We start from the raw sequence: 26,784 nt of genomic DNA, 5'->3' as shown, positions 1-26,784 counted from the left end.
CCCCATAGGGAGTGAGACAAAATGGGAGGGGAGACCATACAGTTAGATGTATGTTACTATCAAGGTCTCAGTTTTTGTTTGGGATAGTGGCTTCATAAATGCTTATTATTAAACATTAATAATTAAAGCAGGACCAATGATGAGTCTATATCATAAACCAAGGATTATGATAACCCAAATCTGGGCATTGGACTTTAGAAACTGTTCATATATGGGCTCTGTGCTCGGCAGGGAGCCTGCTTCCCTTCCTCTCTCTCTGCCTACTTGTGATCTCTGTCAAATAAATAAATAAATCTTTAAAAAAAAGAAACTGGTTATATAGTCTAGTCCTGACTAGAGCATGGAACTAATAATGGTATAGGCTTGAGCAAATCAAGTCTTTGAGCCACATCTGTAAAATTAAAGAGATGCACTGGATGGTTAAGACTCTAATTCTGGGGTGCCTGGTTGGCTCAGTCAGTGGAACATGCAGTTCTTTTTTTTTTTTAAGATTTTATTTATTTATTTGACAGAGAGAGGGATCACAAATAGGCAGAGAGGCAGGCAGAGAGAGAGGAGGAAGCAGGCTCCCTGCTGAGCAGAGAGCCCGATGCGGGACTCGATCCCAGGACCCTGAGATCATGACCTGAGCCGAAGGCAGCGGCTTAACCCACTGAGCCACCCAGGCACCCCGGAACATGCAGTTCTTGATCTGAGGTTGTGAGTTTAAGCCCCATGTTGAGTGTGAATATTACTTAAAATCTTAAAAAAAAAGAAGACTCTTTCCAGTTCTAACTCCCTTCTCTATTTGCCAGTGCAAATGTTTAATGGGCTTAAAAAAACAAACACATTAAAAAAAAAATAAGAGAAACTTGGACATGCTTTCAGAGTCACTTCTAAATTCAACTATATTTGGGGGCGCCTGGGTGGCTCAGTGGGTTGGGCCGCTGCCTTCGGCTCGGGTCATGATCTCAGGGTCCTGGGATCGAACCCCGCATCAGGCTCTCTGCTCAGCGGGGAGCCTGCTTCCTCCTCTCTCTCTGCCTGCCTCTCTGCCTACATGTAATCTGTCTATCAAATAAATAAACAAAATATTTTTTTAAAAAATTAAATAAATAAATTCAACTATATTTGTAAAAGTTCCATACAGTTTCATTGATCTTTAAAATGTACATTTTTGGGACCCCTGGTGGTCAGTTAGTTAAGCAGCTGCCTTAGTCTCAGATCATGGTCCCAGGGTCCCAGGATCGAGTCCCATGTTGAGCTCTCTGCTCAGCAGGAGTCTGTTTCTCCCTCTTACTTCCTTTGTACTCTCTTTCTCAAATAAATAAATAGAATCTTTAAAAAAAAAAAGAAGAAGAAGAAGAATACTATGCGAAACTCCATGTAATCAAACCAGAGTCTCAGTGCAATTAATATTGTCTGGGAAAATATAAATCAAAATCAACCCAAATGATACAAAACATCCGAATGCAATAATAGCCACTGAAGAACTTGAAAAAGTGGTCAGATAGATGCCTCCCACCAAAAGACCCACATCACACTTAATTCACCAAATAAGTGTTAACTTAATTCAAGACCTGACATATTCAAGAACTAACAACCTCACACACATTATACGATGAAAGATTCTAAATAAAACATCAAACCAGGGATAGCAAATAGCAGGATGCTTGTCTGTTGTCTTCCAGTCTAATGGCAGTTTCCACTAAATGATCATGGCCTCATTCTGGGACTTCTCAAGGCTCTGTAAGACAGCATATCTTTGGGTTTTTTTTTTTTAAATTTAAAGATTTTATTTATTTATTTATTTGACAGACAGAGATCACAAGTAGGCAGAGAAGCAGGCAGGGAGAGAGGAGGAAGCAGGCTCCCTACTGAGCAGAGAGCCCGATTCGGGGCTCGATCCCAGAACCCTGGGATCATGACCTGAGCTGAAGGCAGAGGCTTTAACCCACTGTGCCACCCAGGCGCCCCCAGCATATCTTTTTTTAAAATATATTTTATTTATTTATTCAAGAGAGAGCACAAGCAGGGGGAGCTTCAAAGGAAGAGCCATATCAAGACAGCATACCTTGAGTGATTTCTGCCAAAGGCTCAGCATAAGGGATAACTGGCAAATGTTCTCTATTACCTCTGAATTGAGAGCCCAATACAGGCAGATACTTTGTCTATCTTGTTCACAGGTGTGTATCTAGCATGCAGCAGAGCTGTCTGGCACATAATATGAACTAAACAAAACCCACCAGTATTGTAAAGGAATAATACACGTTAAGATTAGTAGGTTTCGGGACGCCTGGGTGGCGCAGTTGGTTGGACGACTGCCTCCGGCTCAGGGCGTGATCCTGGAGTCCCGGGATCGAGTCCCACATCAGGCTCCCAGCTCCATGGGGAGTCTGCTTCGCTCTCTGACCTTCTCCTCACTCATTCTCTCTCTCACTGTCTCTCTCTCTCAAATAAATAAAATAAAATCTTTAAAAAAAAAAAAAGATTAGTAGGTTTCTAGGACTACAGCAATGATTGAACTATAAAATTCATCAATGTAGTTAAGATGAATTAACCAAAGGAGATAGCCATTTCATCACTCTAACAGGCCCTGGGGAAATCTTTTAGAAAATTAAATATCCATTTGTGATTTTTAAAAGGCTCTTTAGTAAACCAGGAACAGAAACATGAAAAAGAATATTTGAAATGAACAGCCAATATCAAAACTACATCAAAGAGAAAAGCCAAGGCCAAACAGATCTCATTCATTGTACCAAATCCAATTAACTAGTCACTTAGGGGAATGTTACTGTGAGGTTTCTGAAAAAGGGCCATGGCTTAGCAGAAAAAAGTGCTAAGGATTAGCTATGTTCATCATGGACATAAGATGAATGCCAGTGATTGAGCCCTGCATCGGGCTCTCTGCTCAGCAGGGAGCCTGCTTCTCCCTTCTCTCTCTCTGCCTGCCTCTCTGCCTACTTGTGATCTCTGACTGTCAAATAAATAAATAAAATCTTAAAAAAAAAAAAAAAAGATGAATGCCAGCATGTAGAGTTGATAGTCCTTCACTTAGGCGATCTTTTAAAAGTCAGAACCAAGACAAGACTAATCACTATTACCTTTATTATTCAATATTATTCTAGATAGTGTAGACAGTACATGAAACAAAAATAAGAACCATAAAATCTTAAAAAAAAAGAACCATAAATGTTGGAAAAGAAGAAAATAATTATCTACTTAGATAAGAAACCACTGAAAAACAATGAGAATAAGAGTAGTATAAGACAGCTTATTACATGAAAAGTAAATTCAAATATGAATAGTTTTACTAGCCAGCACCTACCAGTTACATGTCATGCAGGGGGACTTCAGAACATCTAAGTGATCCTCAGAGGATTACCCAAAGCAAATCAACTACATAAGCAAATCAACTGCATTAGGTAACTGTGTGTTTGCCTTTCAGTAATTTGACTAGATTGTGATCCCTAGAGCAACCACTAAGAAAGTAACTAAAATACTTAGACTAAACTAAAATTCTTAAACTAGAATGTTTAAGAAATTAGGAAAACTAGAATTATATGCTAAAAAATATTAGCTTAAACCAAAGATAGTAAAAGAGGAACAGAGGAACAAACACATCAAAAGGGACAAGAGACAATGAAAATGTATGTCCACACAAAAACCCATACATGAATGTTCATAGGAGCATCATTCATAACAGCCAAAAGGTGGAAATAACCCAAATGACAATTAGCTGATGAACAGATAAACACGGTACTTTCACACAATGGAATATTACTTGGCAATAAAAAAGAATGAAGTACTGATACATGCTAGCACATGCATGAAACTTGAAAACACTAGGCTCAGTGAAAGAAAGATACAAGAGCCCATATATTGCACCATTCCATATAGAAGTGTCCAGAAGAAGCAAATCTGCACAATGAGAAGTTTTAACTAATGGCTGCCTAGGCCTATGGGTGAAGGAGTCAGAGGGGGACATAGGGAGTGACTATCAATGCATATGAGATTTCTTCTTGGAATGATAAAAATACTCTAGAATTCATTGTGATGATTGTTGCAAAACTCAGTGAATAAAACAAAAACACTGAATTTTACACTTTAAATGGGTGAATTATATGGTATTTCAATTATATTTCAATATAAAACTAATAAAAAATTAAATTGTAAAATACCCCCCCAAAAAAAAACAAAAAAACACCCAAGTCTAATAATTAGAAGGAGGGGAGAAGGATAGGAAGGAGGAGGGGAAGAGGGGAAGAAGAAGAAAAAAACATCAAGATCAAGTTAGATTTATTCTATAAATGCAATTATTTAATTTTAGAAAATTAATTAATGTATTATATCATTGCATAGAAATCTTTTCTCCCTTCCTACCATCCCCACTCTAGACAGAGTATACTTTGGACTTGGTCATATGACTTGCTTTGGCCACTGGAATGTTGACAGACAAGTTAGGACCCAGAGACATGGAAGCAGTTGCAAAACCATACTTGTCCTCTTACCTTTCTTCTGTCACCATGAACATGCCTAGGCTATCCAGGTGGTCCCAGGAAGAGAAACAGGTGGCACACAGCAAAACACTCTAGCCAGTCCTAGTTTAGAATGCTGACCCCAGTCAACCCATGGATCTAGGAGAATTAGTAATTGTTATTTTATGCAACTGTTTTTTTTTTTAAAGATTTTATTTATTTATTTGACAGAGAGAGAGACAGCGAGAGAGGTAACACCAGCAGAGGGAGTGGGAAAGGGAGAAGCAGGTTTCCCACTGAGCAGGGATCCTGACATGGGGCTTGATCCCAGGACCCTGGGATGATGGCCCATGTCAAAGGCAGACATCCAACCAAATAGAGCCACCCAGGTGCCCCAGGTTTGTGTGTGTGTGTGTGTGTGTTTAAGATTTATTTATTGGGGCACCTGGGTGGCTTAGTTGGTTGAGTGTCTGACTCTTAATTTTGGCTCAAGTCATGATCTCAGGGCCCTGAGATTGAGCCCCTCATCAGGCTCTGCACTGAGCATGAAGCCTGCTTGAAATTCTCTCTCTCTCCCTCTACCCTTCACCCTGCTTGCACTTTCTTTCTCAAAAAAAAAAAAAAAAAGTTTCTCTTAAAGATTTATTTACTTATTTGAGAGAGAGAGAGAGTAAAAGCAGGGGGAAGAGCAGAGGGAGACGAGACAAACAGACTCCCTGCTGAGTGGGAAGTCTGTCACAGGGTGAAATCAAGATTTGGATACTTACCTGACTGAGCCACACAGATGCCCCTATGCCTCTGGATGTGATTAGTTACATGCCACTTTTGTGATAAGAACTAACAGGTAGGGGGTGCCTGGGTGGCTCAGTTGTTAAACATCTGCCTTCAGCTCAGGCCATGATCTCAGGGTACTGAGAAGGAGCCCTGCGCTGGGCTCCCTGCTCAGTGGTTAGCCTGCTTCTCCCTCTCCCACCCCTATCCCCGCTTTTGTTCCCTCTCTCACTGTCTCTCTCTGAATGTGTCAAATAAATAAATAAAAATCTTTAAAAAAAAAAAACAACAAAAAACAGGTATACATAGGTACAAAAAAACAGTAAAGATGAAACTTGATAGTGAAAAATCCAAAGCATTCTTTTAAAGACCAGGAACAAGATACAGGTGTCTACTGCCATTACTTCACTCAACAACTCAACATGACACCGAAGGTCTCAAGCAAAAGAACAGAAACCAAAGGTATAAATATTAGTAATTAATTAGTAAATTGGGTGGCTCAGTTGGTTGAGCATCTGCCTTTGGCTCAGGTCATGATCTCAGGATTCTGGGATTGAGCCCTGTATCAGGCTCCCCACTCAGTGGGGAGTCTGCTTGACCCTCTCCTTCTGCCCCTCCCTCAACTTGTGCACTCACTCTCTCTCTCTGTCTCAAATAAATAAAATCTTTAAAAAAAAAAAAAAGATACCAACTGGAGCTGATGAGTAAGCAACTGATTATAGGAGCTGAGTTTAGAGGAAAGGTGGGAGAGAAAATGGGAATTTTTAGCATATGAATAGTATTTAAAGCCATGTAGTTAATGGAATGACCTGCCACATAAGTGTGTAGAAAGAAGAGCAGATGTCCAGTGATGGAGCCCTGGGTATGTCACTGCTTAGAGATCAGGAAGATCTAGAAGACCAGCAAAAGAGACCTAGAAGAAAGAGCCAATAAAATATGAGGAGAATCAAGAAATGAAATGAAGAAAGTAATTCAAGATGTGATAATGGTATTTTGGTTACACAGAAATGACCTTAGGAGACGATTCTAATGAAGTGCCATGATGTCTATAAGTTATTTTCAAATGCTACAATAAGGGGCACCTGGGTGGCTCAGTGGGTTAAAGCCTTGGCCCTTCAGCTCGGGTCGTGATCCCAGGGTCCTGGGATCGAGCCCTGATCCTCCTCTTTCTCTGCCTGCCTCTCTGCCTACTTGTGATCTCTGTCTGTCAAGTAAATAAAATCTTTACAAAAATGCTACAATAAAAGTGTATTATATTCTGTCAGATCACACATCATATACCACATTAGAGACACACAAAGAGAATAAACAGCAAAATGTTAACAATTGTTGAGCCTAAATGAAGGTACACAGGTATTCACTGTACATTTCTTCAACTTTTCTTCATGTTTGAATTTTCAAAGAATAAAATTCTCTGAATAAAGAGATAGTAGAGGGGACTGTTTTGAGAAGAATACGTAATTGACTGTATTCACAAAACTGCTCTTCCTAGACCAAATAATCTTATATTCATAGTAGCCAAACTGTGGTCTCTAAATACCATTTCTAACTAAAAGCAACTATGAATCATTGAAAGAAATAGCTGATACCAGTTCTAGTTTAGGAGTGCACAAAATGAGCTTGGAACATTTTACCATATCAAATAGGAAGAAACCTTAAGGGTTGTGTCAAAAGGACTCACTCCCACTGACCAAAATGGGACAATTTAAAAATGATAAAAACAGGGCGCCTGGGTGGCTCAGTGGGTTAGGCCGCTGCCTTTGGCTCAGGTCATGATCTCAGGGTCCTGGGATCGAGTCCTGCATCGGGCTCTCTGCTCAGCGGGGAACCTGCTTCCTCCTCTCTCTATCTCTGCCTGCCTCTCTGCCTATTTGTGATCTCTCTCTGTCAAATAAATAAATAAAATCTTTAAAAAATGATAAAAACAACCAACAATTGAGACACATCATACTTACTTTAAACTGAGTTCACAGTGGTACTAAAAATCACAAAGGGGTATTAAAAAAAAAAAAACCCTCAGAGTGCCTGGGTGGCTCAGTCAATCAAGCATCCAACTCTTGATTTCGGCTCAGGTCCTAATCTCAGGGACGTGAGATTGAGCCCCACATGAGGCTCCACACTGAGCGTGGAGCCTGCTTAAGATTCTCTCTCCCCCTCCCTATGCCCCTGTCTGCTCATATGCTTTCTCTAAATAAAAAAATAAAAACCCTGACATTTAAAAAAAAAAAAAAACAACTTACTTTTTGAGGATGCAAGGGAACCAACTCACTAAAAGCTGGGAAAATAAAAAGGAAACAAGCATTTTTCTTGCCTTTCCTACATGAAATATGTCTCTGCATAACAAACAGGTATAGAAAAGTTTCTCTTTGTAGAGGAAGGAAGGAAGAGTAGAATGAGTATTGTTTTCTAACTCCTACATTCTCCCAGGGGAAAACTGGCAATGTCTCGAGACATTTTTGATGTCACAACTAGGGGAGCTGCTACTGGCATCCAGTGGGTAGAGGCCAGGGATGTCGCTAAACATCCTACAGTGCACAGACAGCCACCTAACAATAAAGGATTATCTGCCCCCAGGGCACCTGGGTGGCTCAGTTGGTTAAGTGGCTGACTTTGGCAGGTCATGATCCCAGGGTCCAGAGATCAAGCCCCCATATTGGGCTCCTTGCTCAGCAGGGAGCCTGCTTCTCCCTCTGCCTGCGGCTCCCCCACTTGTCGTTTCTCTCTAACAAATAAATAAATGAAATCTTTTAAAAAATAAAAATGAAAAGATTTAAGAGATGTATCAGCTGCGAAGTATGGACCTTATTTGGATTTTGATTCAAACAATTTTTTTAAACTAAACATAAGACACTGGGGTTAATAGATACTTGATATTAAGGAATTGGGGGGGTAGATGTAACATGGTACTGTGATTTTGTTTTAAAGAAGAATACTTATCTTTTAGAGGTAACATATTGAAATATTTATTGATGAAATGCTATATCAGAAATATACACCAAATAATTAGGTGAGGGGAGAGCACAGGGGTACAGAGTATATATGAAACAAGATTGGCCAAGAATTGATCACTGGAGAATCACTGGCACAAAAGGTACATAAAAGCAGGTACTTTCACTTCAGCCAGGTCATTTATGTCAACAACACAACTGAGGCAGGGGTAAGTGATTTATTTTTTTTAAGATTTTATTTATTTTAAAAAAAAGATTTTATTTATTCATTTGACAGACAGAGATCACAAGTAGGCAGAGAGGCAGGCAGAGAGAGAGGGGGAAGCAGGTTCCCTGCCAAGCAGAGAGCCTGATTCTGGACTCGATCCCAGGACTCTGGGATTGTTACCTGAGCTGAAGGTAGAGGTTTTAACCCACTGAGCCATCCAGGCGTGAGTGATTTAGTGCAAGGCTCTCCACAAATGGTCTTACAGAAGGTTCATTGTTCTATTCTCAACTTGTTCTTATTTTCATGTTTGACATTTTCCCATCATAAAAGTCTGAAAAACAAAAACAAAAGGATCTTCTAATAGCCTAACTTGAGCAATACTTAAAATTTATCTTAGCAGGGGGCGCCTGGGTGGCTCAGTGGGTTAAAGCCTCTGCCTTCGGCTCAGGTCATGATCCCAGGGTCCTGGGATCGAGTCCCACATCGGACTCTCTGCTCAGCAGGGATCCTGCTTCCTCCTCTCTCTGCCTGCCTCTCTGCCTACTTGTGATCTCTGTCTGCCAAATAAATAAATAAAATCTTAAGAAAAATTTATCTTAGCAGACCCCTCTACATTTAATACTATTCAATACATTTAATGCTATTCATTATTCCACTTTCCCTAAATTCCCCATTCCGTGGATTCCATAGCACCAGCCTCTCTAGATTCTCTTCCTATCTTTCACCTTGTTTCTTCTCAGTCTCCTTCATGAAATTCTCTTCATCTATCCACCATCTTTATATATATAAAATATATGTATATAATATATATCCATCTCTTCATCTATCCATTTTATATATATATATATATATAATTTATTTGAGAGAGAGAAAGCACACAAGTAGGCTGAGGGGCAGAGGGAGAGGGAAAAAAAAGACTCCCTGTTAAGCCTGATACAGGGCTCGATACCAAGACCCTGGGATCATGACCTAAGCTGAAAAGCAGACACCTGACTGAGCCACCCACCCTCCCTTTTAATGTTGGTGTTCCCCAGGATTCTTGCCAGCCCATTTCTCCTCTGTACACCCTAACTGGATGATGGCTTCTGCCTTCAAAGTTTCCTTTATCATCACCCCTTTCCTTATGGCAATCATCTGTCTTCCCCCACCCAACCTTTTTTCCTTCTGGGTTCTTTATCCCAGTTGATATCATACAGTCATCTAAGCTACAAACATAAAAATGGTCTTGGCCAGGGTGCCTGCCTGGCTGGCTCAGTTGGTTAAGCATCTGCCTTCCGCTCAGGTCACTGGGCTGGAGCCCCTGCATCAGGCTTCCCCCACCACCTCTGCCCACCCCTAACCGTATTCTCTCTCTCTCTCTCAAATAAAAAATTACAATCTTAAAAAAAAAAAAAAAAAAAGTACTGGCTGATGCTCCTTCTCTCCCCTGAACTGACTCTGGATACTAAATCAATCAGCAAGTTTTCCAATATTAGTTGACTGTTTCCTCCTCTCCTTCCCTATTATCCCTATCCTAGTTCAGTCTCTCATCCTCTCCTGACTCCAGCATTGGCAAGTCTCGTTGCTTCCATACAACAACCACAATGATCTTTCTAGAACAGGATCCCGGCTCCTCTGCTTAGAGTTATTACCACCAACAACAGTAACTTTCAAATTTAGATAAAGGATCAGATATAAGTGAATTAAATTATTATAATACTATTTTAACAAAGTGAAGCATAAAGTGCTAGTGTTTATAGATCTCAAACAGCTATAGAAACCAAACTTACAAATTAAGTAGTTGTGGATGCTAACATTAAGATAATGAATGAGTTTGTTTTGCTGAGACCGAATGGTCTCTGGAAGAATGAGTATGAGGCACAAAGCCCAGGCATGTTGTTCTCAAGACTGGCCTGGCTCCACGGGCTCTAGAAAGACCGTGAATCTTGCCCATTCTCTCTCCAAACCTGTGAGAAACCTTCAGTTGCACAGTGCATGGGCACAGCCTCTAGCCTTCTCTCCACCCTGGGGCACCGTTTGTAATCTAAGACTGGTTTTTTCTCTACTCAATAAAATTGGACAATTAAATAGAACTCGGCTCCAACTCTCATAAACAGGATTCTTGTCAGAAGGCGAGCACCCACACGGATGCGGACTGGGCTTGTATAAATTTCCTTTCCATCTTACCACAAAAATAGAAATGCAGTACTTGAGAATTTTTTAAAAGAATTCAGTCTTAAGTGAGAATTTTTTATAAGAATTCAGCCTTGCTCCCTCAAGCTCTATCCCAGCGCGTTTGGCTCCGGAAACTTGCAGCGCCCACTCCCGCCGCCCTCCATTCCGCCGCTAGGTGGCGAGCTGCTCAGTGCCGCCCATAATAGCTTGCCCGGTAGGCGTCCGTCCGATCCAGAGACGTCACTCATCCCTGGCGATAATTGGCTATTTCGCCAGCGGAGAACCGGAAGCGTTTGGGGACGGCTGTGCGCAGCGCGTGCGCATTCAGGGCCCAGCGCCCCCTTAAAAAAAAGAGACCAGCTGCAGCTTCTCCTCTAGCCTGAGGGGGCAGACCAGATTCCTACTTGGTGGAGAGCGGAACCTCCTGAGAGAGGTCACACAGATAAGGGCTGGGCCACACTGAGGGGAGGAGTCACGTTGAAAGGCGGGGTCACAATGACCCGTGGAGTCACTCCGAGAGGTGGGGTCTCATTGTGTGGGAGGAACAGACAGAAGGGTGTCGCACTGAGGGGTTCTGGCACACACTGACGGTGGCAGTATCGTATTGAGGAATGGTCCCTCTGAAGGGAGGGTCTCACTAAGGAGGAGAGGGGTCTCCGAAGGGAAGTCTCCCGGAGGGGCGGGTTTTTGCCGAGGGGGCGGAATCCCACGGAAGGCGGGGCTTCCGGGCAGGTGGAGGCTTCTCTGCAGAGAGATAGGGCCGTTTGGAGGAAAGAGTAAGAGGAAGGTTCAGGCTGGGTGGTCACCGGGCGGATACACCTTTCTTCTTTAGAACTTTATTCGAGGGAGGCGGGATGGAATAAGGAGGTGTGGGGCCACACCAGGCACGGGCGGGCCGCGGGCTCACTATATAGGCCTGAGGCATCACCACCGCCCGAGAAGGGGAAAGTGTCAGGGAATCCAGAGGTGTTGGGGTCGAGACCTGGGAAATGGGCAGGCTGGGCCAGAGCGGAGACCAGGCAGGTAGGCAGGTTGCTGGGCTACCTCCGATTGTGGCTGGCCGTGAAGGGTCTACTTTTCTGCCCTGCTGGCCGTCGGAGTCCAGGAATCCGGCGGCTTCCTGAGCCCGGCTTTCCTCAAACAGTGGCCTGAGGGTGGGAGGAGAGAAAGGACTCCCAGGGCAGCTAAAAGACGTTTGAGCTGCGCGTACGCACAATCAGCCCATAATTTCCTTCAGTTATTCAGCTCGGGCCTGAACTTATTTGGTCCCGACGTCCCGGACCCACACGCCTAGGGTGTCGCGGCCACCGGTTGGGGGTTGCGTACCTGAGGGGGCGTGGCCGCTGCCCGTGGGCCGGGCTGGAAGGAGTTAAGCGGAGGCCCGGCTCAGCCCCGCCCCCGGCAGGCCGCGGAGCCTGAGCCCCAGCGGCGAAGCGGAGCAGCGGTCGCCAGCCCGCCCGCCAGCCCGCCTCCGCCTGCGGGGAGCCCGCCCGCCTGCCCGCCGGCGCCCAGGAGAGCCACCGCCACAGCCCGGCCCAGGCCCAGGCCCAGGCCCTGCGCAGAGCGAAGCGGAGCGGCGTCTACCCGGGCCCTGAAAACCGGCGCGGCGGGGGCGGGCCCAAGACCTGCCGCGGATCTTCCATTCTCCAGGGCGGGAGCGGGAGCTCCGGCGTCCCGGATCGGGCTCGGCGCACGCCCATGGCAAGCGCGGCCTGCCCGGGCCCCGGGGACCCTGCCATGTGAGGCAGGCCCGGGCTGGGGGCCCGGCCATGGCCGGGGAACGGCCCCCACTGCGGGGCCCTGGGCCAGGGCCGGGAGAAGCGCCGGGGGAGGGGCCCCCGGGACCGGGGAGTACGGGTGGAGGCCCGGGCCGGGGCCGCCCCTCCTCCTACCGGGCTCTCCGCAGCGCCGTCTCCAGCCTGGCGCGCGTGGACGATTTCCACTGCGCGGAGAAGATCGGGGCCGGCTTCTTCTCTGAGGTCTACAAGGTAGGATCAGCAGAGAGGGCAGATGGGCGGGACCGAGCCTTAGACGCGAGGCTGGAGCTAAGGGGCCCAGACCCGGACGACCCGCGCGACCTGGCATATCTGCCCGGGACTCGCCAGCCTATGCCGCCCCCAGGTTAGGCACCGACAGTCAGGGCAAGTCATGGTGCTGAAAATGAACAGACTCCCCAGTAACAGGGGAAACACGCTACGGGAGGTGCAGCTGATGAACCGGCTCCGACACCCCAACATCCTAAGGTGAGAGGCCCCAGCCGCTAGCTGAGAAGCTTGCTGGGAGAAAAGGAAAGATCCCGCGGGAAAAGTGGGAACTGCAGAGGGGCCTGGACTCTTAAAGCCTACCCTCCTATCTTCTTCATCCTCTTCCAGGTTCATGGGGGTCTGTGTGCACCAGGGGCAGCTGCACGCTCTTACAGAGGTGAGGATGGGCCAGGAAAGAGGGGACCCCCACCATCACCAAGGGGAGTGAGTGTCAGCGCCCAGTGCATTTGCTAAGGAATAATGAAAGGCAGCAGGACCCCCTCCCATGAGAGGCTTCCCTGAACTTCCCTTTGGGCTAACCACAAATAAAATTCCTCCATTGGTCACATTTTCTATATGCGCTTTAACAAGTACTGTCCAGTAGAACTTTCTGCAGTGATGAAAATGTTCTGCAGCTACATGTGGCTAGGGAGCAGTAGAAATATGACCAGTAGAAATATGACTGAGGAACTAAATGTTTAATTTTATTTAAACTTAATAATTTAAATAGTTGCACATGTCTTGGAAGGACAGCCCTAGAACGTGAGTGGGAGACTCTAGAGCACAGACTTCCCCCTTCTGACCTTTGTGATCCTCCTTAGTGTCCCCTGGCCTATAAGTGGGAGACGTAGAGTACAGGCGGAAACCCTGACGTTGATTCCCCTTCTCCCCCTGTACCCCAGTATATGAATGGGGGGACCCTGGAACAGCTGCTCAGCTCCCCAGAACCCCTGTCCTGGCCAGTCAGGCTCCGCCTGGCTCTGGACATTGCCCGGGGCCTGCGGTACCTGCATGCCAAAGGTGTATTCCACCGAGACCTAACATCCAAGGTAGGCTGGCCAGGTGGGTGGAGGCATGAAAGGGGATTCAAGTGTGGATTGGAGTGTGGATAGTAGACATGTTAGGATGTCCAGAGTAGCAAGGCCCTGGAGAATGGGGACTGGGATGACGGGGAGCTCTGAGGGGCAGAGTACCATGCTATATTTGGAGTGATGATGTTTAAAGATTGGGGTGCACTGGAGAACCGAGATCAGAGGGGGTTGGAGTTACTCTGGAGTGACAGGGCTTTGGGGTATATATTGGGAGAACAGAAAACAGAAGGTGATGGGTGTGTGGGGATGCTGTATGTATATCAGAACTGTCTGATCCGACGGGAAGACCGAGGCTTCACGGCTGTTGTGGGTGACTTCGGGCTGGCTGAAAAGATTCCTGTGTATAGGTGAGGTGAATGCCCTTGTACCCCCCCCAAACTTTCTAGAAGGTCCCTATCTAAATGAAGCCCCCAGAGACATATCCTTTGGAGTGGGGAGGGGGCTGACCTCATCCCCTTTTGTTTAGGGGGGTTATCTGAGTGGGATGTCTCTGATCACTCTGCCCCTACCCCTGCAGGGAAGGGGCAAGAAAGGAGCCATTGGCTGTGGTAGGTTCACCTTACTGGATGGCTCCAGAGGTGTTGCGGGGTGAGCTGTATGATGAGAAGGTAAGACATCAATCCTTCAGATTCCAAGGCCTTCCAGAGACCCTTGCGATACTTTCATAGGGCCCCATCCCAAGTTCTTCAATAGCCATATTGAATATTTAGAGGAGACCCCCAAATCCTCCCTTGCCCCCTCATAGGGACCCCTCCAATTCATGAAACTATCCTGACTTCCCCCAAATTCTGACAAAATTCTGACATGAAAACCATCAGTTCCTCCCGTTGACATTCTCTCCTCCCCCCAGGCCGATGTCTTTGCCTTTGGTATTGTTCTCTGTGAGCTCATTGCACGAGTACCTGCGGACCCAGATTACCTACCCCGAACTGAGGTGAATAATGTCTCCAGTTTCGAAAAGGGGGAGCTCCAGACTGGGCAGCTTATAACTGAGGAGGGTTCCCTGGAGGTTAAGGTCCTGATTGGGGTTAGAAGGAGAACCCAAGGAAGGCTGACTTGAAGGCCCCTTCTCTCTGTCCCTGCAGGACTTTGGCCTGGATGTGCCTGCTTTCCGGACCCTGGTAGGGGATGACTGCCCACTGCCCTTCCTGCTCCTGGCCATCCACTGCTGCAGTGTAAGAGCCTCTCTCTCCCTGCCCACCACCCCCATCTATCAGCTGCAAGGCTTTCCTGCTCCAGGTGGTGGGAAGAAAATGTAGGGACTCTCTTTTGGAGCACTGAGTGAAGCTATCCCTGTCTCTACCCATCAGATGGAACCTAGCACTCGTGCTCCCTTCACTGAAATCACCCAGCATCTGGAATGGATCCTGGAGCAGCTGCCTGAGCCAGCCCCCCTCACCAGAGCTTCCCTGACACACAATCAGAGTAAGTGAGCATGACCTTGACACAGCTAAACTCTTTTTGCCTCTTCCTTAGAACTCAAGGGATTAAGACTAAATGTATTTATTAGTTGAGAAGGTTGGGGCGGGGGTTGTGAAAGGACATCTTAAATAAAATATTTTAAAATTCTAGAACCAAGAGAGGGGAAGAAGGAAAGGAGAGGTGAAGGAGAGCTAGAGGTGACATCTCCCCTTGTCTAAAATACCCAGTGGGACTCCCTTTTGTAAGCTGTAGTCCCACCAGCCTCCTGGTGAATAATGAGGCCTCAAGGAGCCATGATCAACGCTGAGAACAGTAACCACAGACTTCTCTGTCTACAGGGTCTGTTTCAAGAGGGGGTCCCTCTGCCACCCTTCCTAGGCCAGACCCTCGGCTTTCCCGAAGCCGATCAGACCTCTTCCTGCCCCCATCACCAGACTCACCCCCCAGCTGGGGGGACAATCTGACTCGAGTCAATCCCTTCTCACTCCGGGAAGACCTCCGGGGAGGCAAGATCAAGCTGTTGGACACACCTAGCAAGCCAGTTACCCCCCTGCCCCTTGTTCCACCATCACCACTGCCCTCCTCGCAGCTGCCCTTGGTGACCACTCCAGAGACCCTCATCCAGCCTGGGACACCTGCCCGTCGCTGCCGTTCGCTCCCATCATCCCCTGAGCTCCCCCGACGTATGGAGACAGCACTGCCAGGTCCTGGCCCTCCCAGTATGGGCCCCTCGTCTGAAGAAAGAATGGAGTGTGAGGGCAGTAGCCCTGAGCCAGAACCCCCAGGACCAGCTCCCCAGCTGCCCCTGGCCGTGGCCACAGACAACTTCATCAGCACTTGTTCCTCGGCCTCCCAGCCCTGGTCCCCTAGATCAGGACCTGCCCTTAACAACAACCCCCCAGCTGTGGTGGTGAACTCCCCACAAGGCTGGGCTGGGGAGCCGTGGAACCGGGCTCAGCATAGCCTGCCCCGGGCGGCAGCCCTGGAGCGGACAGAACCCTCGCCACCCCCTTCAGCTCCCCGGGAGTCTGATGAGGGGCTGCCCTGCCCTGGCTGCTGTCTTGGCCCTTTCAGCTTTGGCTTCCTGTCCATGTGCCCCCGCCCCACACCAGCTGTTGCCCGCTACCGCAACCTGAACTGTGAGGCGGGCAGTCTCCTCTGCCACCGAGGGCACCATGCCAAGCCTCCCACACCCGGCCTGCAGCTGCCCGGGGCGCGCTCTTAGCAGTGGGGCCTGTGGTCTCTGGCCTCCAGCTTTGGCCTTCAGGATGCCCTGTGAGGACAGAGCACACGTTGGACAGTGCCAGCCCTGACAGGGCTGACCGGCTGTTCTCCCCATGTAGGGGAACCTCAGCATGGACTCAAGGGACAGAACATTTCCTATCTAGCCCCTGGGCCTGCTCTCCCATGGGCGATCACTGAACCAGACAAAGCATTGCTGATACATGAGACTAACACGTGCAAATTATTTAAAAATATTTCAATAAAACTGCCTGGCTGGCTCCGGGCTGCCCCTATCCACTCAGCCCATGCGCCCTCCTCCACCCCCCTACAGTGCCACTATGAGAACTTCTTGGAGAGGCCAAAATCTCTTCTTGTGACTGCTTCGCCAGTTTCCCAGGAACAGTCCAGCTGCTGAGGCAGGATTTGAAGCAGGCAACAGGCTAGCTAGAAGTATTGGGCATGGATCAGCCCTTGGCTAGGCACTGCCCAGGCAGGGTGAGAGAATGCTAGAGGGAGATGATTTTAGGGCCTGCAAACTGCAGTTAGGGTGAGGGGTGCAGGCTTCTGTTGGCATGAGTACCTGTAAGAGTAAAGTACCAGTGAGGTCCGCAGTAGACTGTTGCTAAGAACATTTATCCAGCTCCTCCTACCTCCCTGGACAGCCGAACCCCCAGCTTCCCTTCAGTTCCAGAACTTTCCAGCTAAACACCCTCCTTCATAAGCAGACCAAGACCCTGAAGGCTATGGAGGTGACCATCGCTCTCAGGAATTAGTTTTAACCTCTGGCTTCTGAGCCCCTGCTCTGAGTTCCTCTCCCTCCCTGCTCCCCAACTCCCATGCCTCAGTGGGTGGTCATGCTTACCCGACTCAGGGCAAAAAGTGGTCCCTATCCGGGTGCTTGAAAGCTGTCATCTCACAGATGCAGGGAAGAAGAGAAGTACAGTCATGCTTCTGTGCTCTTGGCCAACTGCTTTGTACCTTATAACAGCTTGAGCTTTGACTATAATACCTAAAGATTGGTGAGGTAGAACTGGGACAAGGCCTGCCTCTCCTCTCCCACCCTGCCTTGGCTTCCCTTGCTCCCCTTGCCCTGCGTTAACCACAATGAAGTCTTAATTTGCCCTGCCTGCCTAAGGCCATGTTTGGGTATGGTTCAGGGACAGATGGCTACTCTAACTCAGAGGCTTTAGAACCAGAGGAGGAAAAAAGTCACCCAAAATATTAAAGTTGGAAACTCCATGGGGATCATAGGAGATAACTGCTTGTTTCAGGGTTCCTGGAGTTGATTTTCAAAGTTGCCCCACTGCTCCCTCCCTTACTATAGGGGTAACTATAGTGCCCCCAAGAGGCCCTGACTGAGAAAGTGCCATCTCAGTTTGGGTAGCCCTGTCAAGGGATGGGAAGTTGAATGCCGGGGTTCATGAGCTGTGAAGTCCTAGCTAAAGCCTCAGCTTCTCCCTCTGAGAGAAAAACAACATAAGTCCCAACCTAGTAACTTTAAAAAGTGCTTGGGACTGCCAGGTACTGGAAAGGCGCCAGAGAAGAAGGCTGTCCTAAAGAGTTTTAAGTAAAGGAAACAGACAAGTAGGCAATTACAATACTGACTTGTGAAAGAATTTTGGGAGCAGAACCTCCCAAAACTTTGGGAACAGGAGGAGAATCTCATTACTATGTCTATATGAAGGAGCTATGGGGTTGAGTATGCCCAGAAATCCTAACAGACTTACCCAGTGCCTCGTTTGCCATCGACATGCCACCTCTTAGCAAAGCTGTAATTAGCCCAAAATGAACCAGGTGGGCTAATTTGCATCAACATCTTACTTGCGCTGTTGTAGTTTGTAACCTGAGGGGAGAATCAGAGGAGAGGTATGTGGAGAATGATGAGAAATATTCCAGTGCGAGGGGCCAGGACGGGGGTGTGGTGTAGGGAGAGGGGAATGTGGGCCAATGAAAGAAAATGAGCACTATGGGGAGGTCTCGGCTTTGACAAGAGGACGTTTATGACTGGCACGAGACATCAGCTCCTTGGGGACCTGTCCCCGTGGCCTTCAAGTGCCACCTTGCAGATATAAGCTCGCCCTTCAGTTCACCCCCCAGCTGGTGAAGAATCTCTGCCAGCCTTTGAAAGAGGAGTCATTCCATGGACTGCTGTGGTCATAAGGAGTCAGTCCCAACAATCCAGCCCCCCAGATATGGGACCTCTGCCTGAGAGGCCATGAGAGACAAAGACGCTGTTAAGCAGCCCTGGAGAGTTGACCAGAAAGCTGAGATGAGAAGCAGGTTCAAGTAAAGATAGTTCATGAGCTTCAACTCTCGTGCCAACTCCGGCCAGTTGGTAGGGGCCGCCTGGAGCACTGTGCTGAGAAGCTGCCGGAAAAGGAACGCGTGCCCTGTGTGCACCGCCATTCCTGACCCGCTGACACATATCCCTTCGCCCAACAGTACCCACTACAGTCTGCGAATAAGGGGATGCTTACAAAATAAGAAAGGTCACTGAACGTGGCCAGGTCGGAGGACAGAGATTGACAGTAGTTTTGGCTCTCCCCCCAACTTCTCTCCATGTATGAGATGTAAAAGCAGCTCCTCTCATTCAGTATCCATCCCATGGGACAGCAGGAATCTATAAACCAGAAAGAATGTAACAGCATAGCCCAGACCCAGAAGGGAGATCTCCCCATTTGGGACAAAAGTGATGATTCCTCAGTCTGGTTGCTAACAGTGTCCCCCTTGGTCTAGTCCCAGCACCTTCACTGGCTTCTAGCCCTTCACCTTTGCAATCTGTCTTTGGCCTCCCCTGGTAATGCCATTCTTATGCATATTTAGTAAAAAGTCTTTAATATTCACAACAGCACTCCTTAACAGTCTGGGAGGTTTATTTTAATAGGGTGGTGGTACTAGTCCCAATTTCTGAATGATTGCAGTCTCCCCCCCCCCCCCCCCGACCTTACACTTTGGTTGACCTGACCTGGGCCCCCGTAAGTGTTCAATCAACCTCATAATCATTTTAATCGCTCCCTAAAGCATTCCTCGCTGCATATTCAAAACTTGCCCACACCATCCAAGCTGCTAGCCACCTCCTTCCCTCTCTCTCCACTTCCACAAGCAAAAACCTTGGTTCCTGTTCTGCTGAAATTGTCAAGACACTTGATGTGAACTCTCTCCGTTTCCCTCCCTTGCACCCCAAAAACTCTCTTCTCTGTTCCACTGTTCCTGGCTATCACTAAGCAATAAACATCCCTCTTTCTTTCACAACCCATACACCAATCTGTGCTCCTGATCCCAACCCACCTGTCTCTTTGCTTTGTTCCAGGAATCCTACCTGTGACACTCAAAGATCCTTCCTTCCTTCCCCAGCTCCCTCTCTTCCGTCTACATTGTCTCATGTCCTCACCCAGGTACCCTCTTGAGTTTCTGTCCTATGGCAACTAAAGGAATACAAAGTCAGTGTAGCCAAATGGAAGAGGGTGAGAGGCTAAGTGGCCTGCTGAAAGGTAGGCAGGGACCTTGGAAGCCAGGCTAAGGCTTTTAAAAAAAAAAAATTTCTATATTACAGGGAAGAGTAAGTCAATGTAGCTTTTTACATACAGAAGTTTTGTTCACTGGCTATATCCCAAGTGCTTGGACACAGTGCTTGGACATGTAGTATGTATGCAATGATTTTTTATGTAATTAATTAACTGGAATGGCATGATCAGATTTTGTTTTTAAAGAATTACCCTGGCTTCCACATGACAAGTGGATGGGTGGGAGAGGGAGAGAGATGTTTAGGAGAAATGACGCAGCAAGCTGTCACAGTGATCCTTGCAAAAAATGGGGGTGAGCAAAAATGTGAATGGATGTATAGGCTCAGTGGTGGAAAATGGAGTGGGGCGCCTGCTAAAAGTGGGAGAGAGGGTGGTAGGGTAAGGAGTTCTGCACTGCTGCCAGGCAGTACCGAGTATTGGGCTGAGGTTGAAACTAGACTTTTGGTGGCACCAAGCAGAATGATGGCATAATATGGCACACCGGGTGCGGAAGCGGGGGGGGGGCAGTTCATCCAGAGTTGAGATCTTGCCCCTCTGGTACACCAGAAGGACAACAGAACAAAAGAGTGACTGGCTGAAGTGATGGGCCCCAGAAGCCAAGAAGGGTAGAGAGAGAAGTGACAGCCAAGGCAAAGGGAGGAAAGGGGAGACAGTGAGTTGGAGGCATCAGTGAGGTTGAAGAAGTGTGGGGAAAAACTGGAGGAGGCAGCTGTGGTCGGATTGGTCTGGAACCAGCCTTCTAGCAGAAGAACAGTTCAGGTTGCTTGGGTTTAGGGTGCAGCTGAGGGGAATGGGTGGCAGCACTGCCTGGGACTGAGGGTCACAGGGAATGAGAAGGCTAAAGACACAAGGGCTGGGGGTGTCTATACATCAACTCACTATCTTAAGCCTTGGGGGAGTCTCTGGATGCCCCCTGAGCTAGACAGAGCCTAACCTGGACCGTAGGTAACCAGGCCCTGAACACTCTGGTTGCCTTGGGCCTGGTTCCCCACCCCGAACCTCAGCCTGCTTCTTGCATAGCCTCTCCCCTTTTCTGTGGCCCCCTCCCTCATCCCCACATACTGCCTGGGCTCCTGCCTTCAAAATAGATGAACTCTTCCCGCCAGCTCTCTCTCCAACCTTACCCCCACCCACCTCATTGTGAGTGCTGCCCACGCTTGAGAGCTTCAGCTGCCTCACCCCCCACCTGCCACGCTGCACCTCAGTAATCAGGATTTCTAACACTTGGGGAATCTCAGATGTGGTGAGAAATAATTAAAGCTATAGACCCTCTCTTTAGAAAAAAGTGCAAAAAAACAGTCCACATCCCAATTCAGGGGGTTCCCAGATAATTTGACATTGATATCAAGGGCAGAGACTTGGTTTGGTGCTTTGAACAGTGTGATCTGCATTGCCATCTGTCTCCCTCCTTCCTCCTATAGGATCTGCCTTAGAGCTGGGTGACTCGCCCTAAATCCAGAATGCAGCTTGATTCTCCTTTCTGTTGGCCACCACTCTCATTTACTATCCCTTTCCTCCACAACTCAATGGCTCCCGACAGAGAGACACCTGCCAGGAGTGTCTCCTCGCTTCAATCCATCCCTTACAGAGACCCTCCCAACTCTTGTCTCCCAAAGTGGATACCTTCTAAGGGGCACGTGAATAAGGGCTTCAGTTTGTCGCGCATGCTGCTCAGCCTCTGCTCCAAGGTCATCCTCTGCACCTCCTTACTTTGCAAGTCCTCCTTTGTCTTCTCCATCTCAGACTGGCAGGCCTGTAACTGCTCTTGGGTAGTCTGGCAAACCCTCTGTTTCTCCTGTAGTGCTTCCTTATTCTGGGCTACTTCCCTTCTGGACCCCTGCAGATCCTCCTCCTTCTTCCCCAGCTGGGTCATCGTTAGGTGGAGCTGCTGTCGCAGGCTGCTGTTAGTGGTTTCCAGAAGCCTGTTCGTTTGCTGCAGCTGCTGAGACACCTGCAGATCTGTTTGGCCATAATGAGAGATTTGGAGGTCATCTTCAGCCGTGCCCTGCCACCCTGAGACTTCAGCGTCCGTCCTTTTTCTGCTTCTTGCAAATTTTTGCAAAACGGGCTGAAATATAAGAGCTGACTGCCTAAAACTTTAGGAGGTACTGGATTAGGAAGACACAGCACTCTAAAATAGACCCGACTAGAAACTAGTTGAAAAGCTAAGGATATGCTGGTGGTGACTCTGGGCGCTGCCCAGGGAAAGGGCATTTGTTGGGGAGAGTAGAGAGTAGGGGAGAAAATGACTTGGGGTAAATGTGAAATGGGGGACAGCCATACTCACAGCGTACTCCCAGGCAGATGGCGGCCACCCCTAACAGCAGGCTGGTGAGCAGCAGGCCGAGAAAGAGGTACTGCATACAGGCTGCACGACCTTAGGGAGACAGTGGGACGAAGGACAGAGAGCCCCAGCAAAGTTTAGAGAATGAGGGGCTGGGTGGGTGGGGGATATTCATGGGAAAGAGCACCCCTCCGAGGATATGGTGCAGGTATGATGGGTTTTGTCGGTTAGTGAATTTCCGCAGGTAGCAGAAGGAAGATGTTCCAGAATAAGGGCTGGATCGTTTCTGGTAAGCATTGAGGGGCGCTACCTGGTAGGATGGGAGCTAAATCTCAGACGGCGACAGAGGACGGGGGTATGTGAATGGGACCACCGTAAAGGGGAAGGAGGGAGGATCTGGGTCAACCTGTGGGAATGATACATCTGGGTATGGGGGTCAAAGAGGCAGGGCAGGGTTCTCGGGGCTGCCCGCGCAGTCCAGAGTGCTGCTCCCCGGGCTCACTCTCGGTACCCGACACGCACACGCAGGGCCCAGCACCATGCCCTTGGGATCCCGCCAGCTCGCCCTCGGTGAACAGCCCGCGCGGCCGGGCGGGGTCGGCGCAGTCGTGGGGACGACCGTCCCGCGCGCCGAAGCACCAGCCGGGCCGCTGGGGGCGCACGCCGCAAGGAGGGCGAGGGACTCACCCGCGAGGAGCCTCCCGGCAGCCGGTGACGTCACGGAGCTCCAGGACGCAGTTGGCTGCTCGGGTTGGAGCCCTGAGGACCCACAGAGACTCCGGTTTCCAAGAAGGGAGGACCCGGGAAATTCCCTTTCTTTCCACCCTCTCCGCCTCCGCCCCTCCCTCTCCAGTCTGGCCCCAGATACCTTCTGCGACCTCCTGAGATGCTCTGGGACCCCCTTAGCACTCCCCGGAGTCCCGCATCTCCACCGGGACTCTTGTGTCTCTCCGGGTCTTACTACTTTTCCGGGTCTCCCTCCTGGGTCTCTCTTTAGGTTTTACTCAGCACCCCTAAACCTTCTCCCCAAAAGTGCCCTCATCCCTCTCTCCTACCCTCTTCTCTGTCCTGTAACTCCCCGCTTCCCACTCAAAATCGTCTCCCCACGGGGGCTGCCTTCATGTCTTCTCGCTGAGCCCTTGTCTCCGCACTGGGACTTCCACCTTGCCCCTGGGAGCTTTATTCTTACCTGACTCCCATTTATCCAGGGCTCATTCTTCTCTTTCCTAAGTAAGCATCCCCTCCTTTTCCAGGGATATTGTGTACGGCCCCTCCCCCGCTCAAGAATACCGTAGAGTCCCAGCTCAAGACACACACACACGCACCCCCCCACACACACCCCACCCCGTCAAACATATATCCTTTGGGGTCTCCATACCTGCTTTGTCCCCTACTCCAGAAGAAGCCAAGCTCAAGGGCCCACCTGAGACTGAGGGCACTTGCACATTCTCATAGGTGAGTTCCCCATCCTCATCAGTCTCTGGGTCTGGAAGAGGAGAGAAAAGGTGGAGGTGGGGGTGCGGCCATGAGGGAGCTTAGGGATGCAAAATCAAGGAGATTCCCCTTCCACCCTTACCCTGTCCTAACCGGCTGGAGACGCTCTTCTTCAGCGGAGCCTTCACAAACCGCAGGTCAGCATAGGTGATAGCCTCAGCCATTGCCCTGAGCACCTCTGCTCCCACCTGTCTCCTCCTTCTTCACCCTTGACACTCTTCCCTTGACACTCTCCCCTCTGTCCCTTCACACCCTTAGACTCTTTCTGTGACTGCACAGCTTAGTGCTTTGCCCTGTGACTTCCAGCTACAAAAGAGGAAGATGTCAGCAAGTGTCAGACTAATGGGTTCAGTGAAGCAGACTGCATCCCTGAGCCTCTGCTAAAGGGACAGGGGATGGGAAACTGAGGTCCGGAACATAGGGGTTGAGTCTGGAGATGTCACTAGATCACTACTCAGGCCTGTGCTCCCCCCTCATGCGTCCCAGATGCACTTGGGCTGTGCTGGGCTCTAAATGCATGTCTTCCTGATCATTTACTCTGGTTTTCCCTATGCTCTTCTCTGCCCCTGTTTCTCTGTCTACGGGCTTATCCATGTGTTGTCAGAGCTCTTCTGTGCCCAGCTGAACCCAGAGGATCTCCCACAGTGGAGCTCCATCCTCCTCATCATACTGGGGGGTCCTAATGAGGAGCCTTTGCTCCTCATCCTGGGGTTCCCAGCAGGTATGGGCTCTCTGCAGGTAAGGAGCCTTTGATTTAGTGGAGCTCTTTTCCCTGTCAGTTTGGAGACTTTCAGGGTAGACCCAGCTCCGCTCCTGCAGTAGTCCTGCAGACTTGCTGAGGGTCTCACACACAGGGAGGTTCTCACTCCAGAGCCCTTCCTGAGAATGTGGCAGTGCTTTGGAGGATGGATCTGGGACCACACTATTTCTCTTCTGCAAACTTCCCTAGATTCCCTCTCCACAGCCTTTCCCTGGCCTTGTCCACCCTTGTTCCCTCCTGATCACACCTTTGGACAATCATCCCCTTCCTCATCCCATCCTGTCCCCTGCTGGATACGGCATCCTATGTCCCAGCATCAGGGCTGGAGCCAGCAAACTGAGTCGGAGAGGCACAGGCTTGGGGATAAGCTAGGGCTGGGGGTAAGGATGAGGGGCAATCCCAAGCTTGTGCACTTTTGGAAAAGCCTGCAGTACTGAGAGCCTTATGCACCCTCATGGGGGGTCAGGTTGGGGGGCAGCTGAACAAAGGAATTGGGTGGGGATGAAGAAGGGCAGTGGCTTCTTAGAAGGGAGGCAAGGAAACAAAGCAGGGCTAGGTGTTGAGCGCACAGACTCTGGGCCTGAGGTTTTGATATTTTCTTGGTTTTGTTTTGTTTTTCTTTCCTCCCTAAAGTTTGTCCCTTAAAAAGCCTCAACATTGTCCCTTTGCACCCCGGCCCAAGGGAAAAGGGAGTGTTTGTGGGAGAAGACCAGGGACTGGGAGGCCCTCATGGGTGGTGAAGGCCTGGCTGATGGGAGGGAGGGAAACCGGCTGGAAGAGGAGGGTCGTTGAGCAGTGGTTCAGCGGTGCTGCCTAACATTATTTTACCAAGCTATGACCCTAGAAGGGCTTGCTTCTGCGGGTGCAAAAGGGCTGAGACAAGACAGGCTCTGTGGGAGGGAAAAAACCCACTTGCAGTAGGTGGCATCTGCCCCCGCAGAACCTCTTGACACGCTGCACCTGTGGGGAGGAAAAAGAAAGGGGGAAGAGGTGCTTACCGCACGCTGACAGCTGTAGTGTATGACTAGTGGTGTGTGGAGAGGTGTTGGACCCGGCTCTGTGGGTCTGCTGACAGCTCTGCCCAACAGCACCACGCAGCCCTCCCAGAGAAAGTGCCCGCCGAGGTAGGAAAGCACATTTGTCACCTGAAGAAGAGGCAGGTGTGTGCATGCATGTGAGTGTGCATGTGTGAACAGGCATCCTCAGATCTCCGTGGTCTGTTGGGGTGTCTGTGTGCAGTGAGCATCTGTGTCAAGGCCTGCTGGAAGGAGTAAGCTCAGAGGATTGGGCTGTGGGCTGAAGGGTGCCTGTGATGGCTGCTGTTTTTTTTTACCATGACAGGGAATGAGGAGCCATTTGCAGAAGTCTTAAAAGGTCATGGGGACAGATGAGGGAAATATTTCTTTTCTCAAGCTCACTTGTTCCTAAGGTGACCCTGCAGCTGTTAACCGTCTTTGCTTAATTAAAGTTTCCAACAAGCCGGTCCCCTCCCCCAGCCCCCCCATCAGGGCTTCCTCCAGAAAACAGACGGTGGTGGGAGTCGGTGGCTCCCTGGGGGCTTCTGGGGCCTGTGAGATGGAGTGGGAGCATATAGAGCAGCTGGGGGCAGGGGCCGGTGCGGGCTGTCAGGAGACTGGGTGTGGTGTCTGGGGGTAGGGGCCCCTTCTCCGTAGATCAGTTGCAGGAACATTTGCAGGAATTCAGTAAACTGTAGATAATGCCCTAGTTTTCTTTTTCTTTCTTTTTCTTTTTTTTGAAGATTTTATTTATTTGACAGACAGAGTTCACAAATGGGCAGAGGAGGAAGAAGAGGAGGAAGCAGTCTCCTTGCTGAGCAGAGAGCCCGATATGGGGCTGGATCCCAGGACCCTGGGATCATGACCTGAGCCGAAGGCAGAAGCTTTAACCCACTGAGCCACCCAGGCACCCCAATGCCCTAGTTTTCAAAACCAGTATACACAAGTGAACACAGCCTGGACACCAGGTAAAATGCCAAACCAAGTTTCCAGTATATGCTCAAAAAAAAAAAAAAAAAATCAATGGGTCTGCTGCCTAAACGGGCCCTTGGAGAGGCTTCAGGACACCAGGATGCCAGTGGAATGAGCTAGACTGCATTTCCACAATGGCATGGGTATGTTAAGAAGGCCGGGCCTGCATCTCTGTCCTCCTTAGCCCTTTTGGTGGTGGCTACACATCCCCTTATGATGCTCTGCTTTCCCTTCCAGTGCCTTCTTTTCAGACTAGGGTGTGAGGGTGGGATCCTTCTTCCCCATGTGTATCACATGTGGTCTTTGCAATACTGACCTTCACATTACTTTTCCAGACTGGCCATCATGAGGGTCTGGGTGGCTCAGACAGTTAAGCACCTGCCTTCACCTGAGGTCATGATCCCAGGGTCAGGGGGTCGAGTCTCAGGTTGGGCT

At 49.1% G+C, this 26,784-nt stretch overlaps 2 protein-coding genes across 4 annotated transcripts; one reads left to right on the top strand and one right to left on the bottom strand.

Moving 5' to 3' along the window:
* The first annotated feature begins 12,034 nt into the window (after window positions 1–12,034).
* TESK1 (testis associated actin remodelling kinase 1) lies at window positions 12,035–16,592 on the top strand. The gene is made up of 10 exons (XM_044265420.1): window positions 12,035–12,526; window positions 12,660–12,781; window positions 12,911–12,959; window positions 13,465–13,611; window positions 13,918–14,000; window positions 14,171–14,261; window positions 14,504–14,587; window positions 14,739–14,828; window positions 14,964–15,078; window positions 15,414–16,592. Exons 1-10 carry the CDS (start codon window positions 12,308–12,310, stop codon window positions 16,298–16,300), a joined length of 1,887 nt encoding a protein of 628 aa, XP_044121355.1. The 5' UTR covers window positions 12,035–12,307; the 3' UTR covers window positions 16,301–16,592.
* CD72 (CD72 molecule) lies at window positions 16,541–23,891 on the bottom strand. Of its 3 annotated transcripts, XM_044265421.1 has the most exons (9): window positions 23,684–23,891; window positions 23,486–23,593; window positions 22,795–22,866; window positions 22,111–22,200; window positions 21,447–21,782; window positions 18,777–18,919; window positions 18,027–18,142; window positions 17,162–17,308; window positions 16,770–16,879 (listed from the first exon to the last, which is right to left on the bottom strand). In XM_044265421.1, exons 1-8 carry the CDS (start codon window positions 23,763–23,765, stop codon window positions 17,167–17,169), a joined length of 1,089 nt encoding a protein of 362 aa, XP_044121356.1. In that variant the 5' UTR covers window positions 23,766–23,891; the 3' UTR covers window positions 16,770–16,879; window positions 17,162–17,166. The 3 variants fall into 3 exon arrangements, with proteins under 3 accessions (XP_044121358.1, XP_044121356.1, XP_044121357.1); XM_044265423.1 differs by lacking the exons at window positions 16,770–16,879; window positions 17,162–17,308 and adding an exon at window positions 16,541–16,743; XM_044265422.1 differs by lacking the exon at window positions 22,795–22,866.
* Between the last annotated feature and the right edge of the window lie 2,893 nt (window positions 23,892–26,784).

The sequence above is a fragment of the Neovison vison genome, chromosome 9, assembly GCF_020171115.1.
Source record: "Neovison vison isolate M4711 chromosome 9, ASM_NN_V1, whole genome shotgun sequence".
In the NCBI taxonomy this organism is placed as follows: domain Eukaryota; kingdom Metazoa; phylum Chordata; class Mammalia; order Carnivora; family Mustelidae; genus Neogale; species Neogale vison.
This window is presented reverse-complemented; position numbering and strand designations above follow the sequence as displayed.